General features: G+C 37.8%; 1 protein-coding gene across 2 annotated transcripts in view; it reads left to right on the top strand.

Moving 5' to 3' along the window:
- The first annotated feature begins 1,199 nt into the window (after window positions 1–1,199).
- bfsp2.S (beaded filament structural protein 2 S homeolog) overlaps window positions 1,200–6,695 on the top strand; it is a 28,571-nt gene continuing 23,075 nt past the window's right edge. For both annotated transcript variants that reach the window (XM_041567548.1, XM_041567547.1), the window contains exon 1: window positions 1,200–1,801. In XM_041567548.1, coding sequence (XP_041423482.1) covers window positions 1,346–1,801 — 456 coding nt within the window. In that variant the 5' untranslated portion in view covers window positions 1,200–1,345. The remainder of the gene's footprint in view (window positions 1,802–6,695) is intronic.

Here is a 6,695-nt window from a genome sequence, read left to right as displayed (position 1 = left end):
TAATAATGACCAAAGTGTAAATCTTGAACCAATTGTCCGTTTAGTAGTAGTACTCAACACATTTCCTGAGACACTTTCAGTCATGCAGAAACCATGAACTACACACATCAACTAATAACTTCAAAAGAGAGAAAAATATTAAAGTGCATATACTGTAGTAGATACAATAGTCTAATCGTACATAAAGATATAACTTTCTAAGTGAATGTATAAGACCGACAACTTGTGTAAATAGAGCTGGAGTGTACTCCCTATTCAAACCACAGGGCCGCAGTGTGTCTAAGTTATGGGTCAAAAACATTTCTCTTTGTTTCAGTTGGAGGAGTATTTCCCTACCTAATCCATCAATACTCATTTATAATGGCTTATCAAATGTTTCACTTGGTGGAAGTGTGCTGGTTTTACAAAGGTGGTTACATTTCCATGTATTGTGGATTTATGTTTTGAAAACCGATCCTTCATGTGCTGTGTAGTCTCACCAACATAAATTAGAGATATTGTACTGTGTTAGCCATTGAAAAAATGCAGAACATGTAAACATGTGATGTGCCTTTCCAGCCTTTCGTTTGTAGTTTGCCTGAAGAAGGGGCCTGTGTGCTCTGAAAGCTTGCAATTGTTACTTATTCAATTAATTTTCTGCAATATAAATTAAACCACATGGACATTTGAGTAAATATACAGCAGTTTTGTGAATATGTCTCCCTTAAGCCTTCATTACACTGCTTCTTGTTACATATCACATAAAAAAACAATTAGAGTGGAGAAAATATAAATGTAAATATACTACAGTGCCAACCCTAGTCCTGTATCATTTGTATGAAGCTCAGGCATAGTTCTAATGTGAGTATATTGTCCGTTTCACCTCCTTTCATCTGCCACTATTTGTTACAACAGAACATTCCTGAATGGAACTGCTGAGGCACTGAATACCACAGGACAATGAGGCACACATACACCATCAGTACAGCACAATATTCTAGAACAAAACATATGACAGGATGCTATTCTGAATATACACAAGCCTGTGTGTTGAGTGTGTTAATAGTTTGTCTGTGTACAAGAAGAAAGTTACCAGCACTCACGGTCTTAGTTTGCAGGAAAACGTTGCTTTATTTCAGTGTGGTGATGCAACGTTTCGGGGCGTGATAAAGGGGGCGTGGCCCCGAAACGTTGCATCACCACACTGAAATAAAGCAAGGTTTTCCTGCAAACTAAGACCATGAGTGCTTGTAACTTTCTTCTTGTACATTGAATAGGAAGCTGCCGAAACTTCCACTACCAAGCACCAGATTTGTTTGGAATAGTTTGTCTGTGACCAGAAACTGCAGCGGAATCCACTAGCATCATGCCTTTACCAAGGCGTAGATCTTCCATCTTGGGGCAACAGCACAACTACCCCTCTGCAGAACACTCAGGTGCAACCCACCGTAGAGTCAACATTAGCAGTGCAAGCAATGTGCCCAGGAATCCTGGAGTATCCGTAGGCAGTGCTCTAAGTAGTGGATTTAGTAGCCTTGGTACACGTGTGTCTCGACGGGCCTTGGGTATCAGCAGTGTTTTCATGCAAGGACTGCGCAGCTCAGCACCTACTGTTCCAGCAGCTCAAGTTCTGGATAAAGGAAGGGTCCCAACTTTTGAGTCTCTGAATAGCTGCCTTATGGAGTACATAGACAAAGTGAGAGCTTTAGAGCAGATGAACAGAGAGCTGGAGGATCATATAAGTGTCTATCTGGACAAGAAGTCTTCGACGGTCAGCAGCTGGGGGTCTCTCAGGGATAAATGGCAAAATATCTACCATCAAGTAAGTGTATAACTTTTAGAATTATAACGTTACTTAATATATCATTTACATTAAAACATTACTGGAATAATAAAGACAAGCAAAGGTCAGGGTCAGTGCAAAGTAGTATGTCCTTCTATAGAGTATTGACAATGAATATAGAATATTAACAAGGAATACACTGAAACAGGAGGCTCAGTGATTAGCACAGCTACCTTATAGTGCTAGGTTCCTGAATTTGATTCTGACCTGGGCACTATCTGAAATGATATTGCATCTTCTCTTTGTTGGTTTCCTTTGGGTATGCCACACTGCAAAAACATTTAAAAAGGATAACTCTCTTGTGATGACATTAACCTTAGTCTGTGCTGTGTGAATGTTAGAGACTTTAAACTGGAGTAAGGAGTTTTATTAATGATTAACAATATTAAACAAAATTATGTTAATATTACCCTAGTGGAAACTAGGGTAATATTAAAATAATTACTGTAAAAATTACTGGTGACCCATTACAGATTGATATACTGTGAGTTTACCAGCTAGGGAGATGCCTCTGTTACAAGAAAACAGGCTAATACTAATTTAAGAACAAATTCTCCATTAGGTAATATACTGTAAATATCAAAGAAAGAAATAGTAACCTCCGATGTAGGTTATCAAATGCGCAGAGGATGTCAGGTAATATGGAAGCCTAGAGTTAATTGCATGCACTAAAAATTATTAGAGGCAACTCTATAAGGGGGCAACCAAAACATTACACTAAGGGCATCTCTGTGCAATATTAACTGGGAAAGGATTTTCACATGGTTACACACAGAATAAAAATGAGATGTCTTTAAAATGCTGTTTAATAAAAACACATCAGTAAATTCCCCTTGTAAGCAAGGAACGTAGTCGCAAAGCAAACCCTTTGTGGTTTGATAGAAATGTTGGTGTTGAGATTGATAAGATGTGCTTTCAAGGCTTTTAAGTTAGTTGGGTACAAGGAGACCAATAAATCATGCAAAAATCAGACAAGCTAAAGTTGAAATGGAAAAGGGTATTGCAGTGAGAAGTAAAAAGAATCCAAAATTATTTTTTAAATAAGAAAATAATAAAAAAAAATGAAACAGTAAGGGATGGGCCCATTAATGTCACCCTTGATGGGGCAGTTGGTTGATGAGAACAGAAAAAAACAGAGATTCTAAACTGTTGTTTTTTATCTGTAAACACAACTGAGGAACCTACTAATGATGCTTTTCTTTTTAATACTCACAATTCTAGTAATACAACTACTAATCCATGGTTCACACAAGAGGAGATTCAAAAGAGACTTGAACATGTAAACATAAACAAAGGTCCAGGACCAGATGGTATTCATCCCAGGGTACTAAACAAGCATAGCTGTGATCGCCAAACCTCTTTACTTAATTTTTCAGGATTCATTGAGGTCTGGCATGGTGCCAACAGACTGGCGAATCTCAGCCATAAAACTATAGGCCGGTTAGTTTGACATCATAGGTAGGAAAGCTTTTTGAAGGGGTGTTAAGGGATACGATACTTGACTTCATTGCAAATAATAATACTATGAGTTTGTGCCAGCATGGTTTTATGCACAACAGATCTTGCCAGACTAATTGAATTGCCTTTTATGAGGAGGTGAGCAGGGACCTCGATTCTGGGATGGCAGTGGATGTGATCCACTTAGACTTTGCTAACGCATTTGATACAGTGCCACACAGAAGGTTACTGGTTAAATTAAGGAATATTGGCCTGGAATACATTTTCTAATTGGACCAGTGTTGTTAGTGGAGTACCAAGTGGAGTGTCCTTGGTGCTTTTCTTTTTAACTTTATTAATGACCTGGAGGTGGGCATTGAAATTAATGTTTATATTTTTGCTGATACGAAATTGTGCAGAACGATAGGTTCCATGCAGGATGCTGACACTTAGAGTTATTTGACTAAACTGGAAATCTGGTCAGCAAACTGGAAAATGAGGTTCAATGGCAGGTTAAATGCAAGGTTATGCACTTTGGCAGAAATAATATAAATTCAAGTTATACACTAAATGGTAGTGTGTTGGGAGGGTTTTGTTAACTGAAAGTTTGAAGCCTATATGCTGGGTAACCCAAATAAAACCCATTAACTGCATGATTAACAGCAGAAGCCATGGTAAAGTGAAGGAGGTTTAATGGTTAGAATGAAAACAACAATAAACAGGAGTGCAAACTGAAAAACCAGATACAGGCCTGGGTAGTGACAGAAGACTGAGTGAAATCCAGAAATAAGCTGAGAAGGTCCGGGCTGGCAAAAGACTAGCAATGCCTGAATTGCCAGCAAGGTCAGTGGCAGGCAGCGGTCAAGCAGGGTCGAGTAACAGGATGAAGGTCAAAACAGGGAATCCATAGAAGATGGGCAATGGGAACCAGATGGGAACAGGTGGACAGTAGCAAGGGAAACAGGCAGCAGACACGAAACCAGGCAGGTTACACAGGAACCAGGAATCACAGAAGTCACGGAAGTCAAAGGCTAGATCAGGCTCAGGAGCTCAGATGATCAAGCAACAGGTTCTATTGCACAAGGGCCTTGATTGCTTGAATTACAACACATTTTGTTAATGAGGCATGACGAGGTAACGGAGAAACATAATTGAAAGTCTGTTCAGGGCAGTGTCTAGCATAAGCTCTTAGACCTCCCCCCAGTGGATTACCAGAATAGTGCAGGAGCGTCCAAACACAAAGGCCTGGCTTTGATTCCTCATAGTTCTTGACAAGGGGTTTTTGTAGATAACAAGTTGTCTAATTCTGGGCAGAGTCATTCTGTGGTTACTAAAGGACCTGTTATCCAGAATGCTCAGGACTTGGGGTTTCTGTAATTTGGATCTCCATAACTTAAGTCTACTAAAAAATCATTAAAAATAATTAAGGGGCATATTTATCAAGGGTCGAATTTTGAATTGAAAAAACTTCGAAATTCGAATTCAAAAAGACCAACCGAAATTAAGTCAAAGTTTTTTTTTTGGTCGAATTGATCAGTTTTCGAATAGCGCATTCGATCAAATTCGATTCAAAGTTTTTCCCAAAAAAAAACCTTTGATTTTTCAAAGTCCACTAATTGACTCCAAATGGGTTCTAGGAAGTCACTCATAGGCTAAAACAGCAATTCGGCAAGTTTTAGATGGCGAATGGTCGACGTTGTATTTTTAAAATAAGTTTCGATATTCGAATATTCAAATTTTTTACAAATTCTAATCGAATTTGGACTATTCCGTAGTTGAAGTACACAAACAATAGCTCAAAAATTTTTATATTTTTCATTCAAAAATTCACCTCGACCTTTGATAAATCTGCCCCTAAATAAACCCAACAGGATGGTTTTGCTTCCAATAAGGATTAATTATATATTAGGTTGGATCAAGTACAAGGAACTGTTTTATTATTACAGAGAAAAAGGAAATCATTTTTTCAAATCAATTTTTGTTTTGGATAAAATTGAGCTTATGTGATTCATTCACATAATTGATAATTACATAATTGAGCTTATGCCATTCATTATTCGGAACTTGATGAATAACGAGTTTCCAGATAACTTTACTGTCTTGTATAAAAAAGGCCATTAACTCAATAGATGAAAACATAATTTTGCCTCTTTATATGTCCCTTGTAACACCTCACCTTGAGTATGCAGTGCAGTTTCAAGTCGAATTGTGCAATTTGACACCAGAAACACTTGACTTTTATCAGATAATTGAACAAGACAGCCCAAAACCCTCGAAAGATCATGAAGGCAAGAAACAAATTGTTAAAGGAACATCTGCCATTGACTTTTACATGATTTCGACAGGTTTTAGCTGGAGAATTTTTGGATTCTGATTTTTAGCATCTTTGGAGCATTATAAATATTTCCCCATTAAAACTCAACAGGAAAATAGCATCTAAGAATAGACAAAAAGGGAGCTTGGGTATACCAAATCTTCATTATTATTATATAGCAGCAAATTAAGCCTATTGACAGCATGGCAAGGGGATGATGATGCCCCACTGTGGGCTATAATAGAACAAGATGTTATGAATACTGGATTTGTGCGGAATATATTATAGTCTAAATACTTATCAAACTGATATAAAGGATCTGCATTTTGTAAAGAGATGGGAACGAGACCTTCGGGTCTGCTTTGAATGCGACACGTGGAGGGATGTTATTAAAACTTCCATCTACTGTTCCATAAAGGAAACCTCACAGAAATTACTACATCGGTGGTACCTGGTCCCACTCACCTAGGCAAAATGATACCCTTCTTCATCATCTCTTTGCTTCAGGAAATGTGGCCAATCAGGTTCTTTTTTGCATATGGTGGGAATGCCCAAAAGCTGCGAGATTCTGGATACGTATTAGTCTCTAATAACTAATGTTACAGGTCTCTCATTGAGAAAGGATCCGGCAGAGGCTATACTTAACAAGCAAATAAATATATAAGGACACTGATTACCTATATTTTTTCAGCTGCAAAGCAAACAATTGCCAAGCGTGGAAAACATCTACCCAAGATATTCATACTCAGTAAAAACCAAAATGGACAATGTTCTTATCTTGGAGAAACTTACAAGATGCACAGGGAAGCAGAACAACAAGATTTGGAACTCATGGATGGCTTATAGAAGAAAACAAAATACTTAATCTGTATAGAACTTTATCTTGCCTTAACTGGAACTGGCAGATTCTTGACCATTTTCTGCCATAGGACAGATGTCATAGTTAATAGGACCGGAATTGACAGCATCATATAGTTCTTTTTCCTTTTACTAAGTTTCCTTTTCCCCTCCCTCTTTAAATGTGAGAACGGTCATTTAATTTGACCATAAGGTTTATGCTATTTCATGTACACAGGAATAAGAGGTAAAAGTGAGAATTTATTTTTTTGCCCAAGCGAGCTG

This window comes from Xenopus laevis, chromosome 6S (genome assembly GCF_017654675.1).
Source record: "Xenopus laevis strain J_2021 chromosome 6S, Xenopus_laevis_v10.1, whole genome shotgun sequence".
NCBI classification, from domain to species: domain Eukaryota; kingdom Metazoa; phylum Chordata; class Amphibia; order Anura; family Pipidae; genus Xenopus; species Xenopus laevis.
This window is presented reverse-complemented; position numbering and strand designations above follow the sequence as displayed.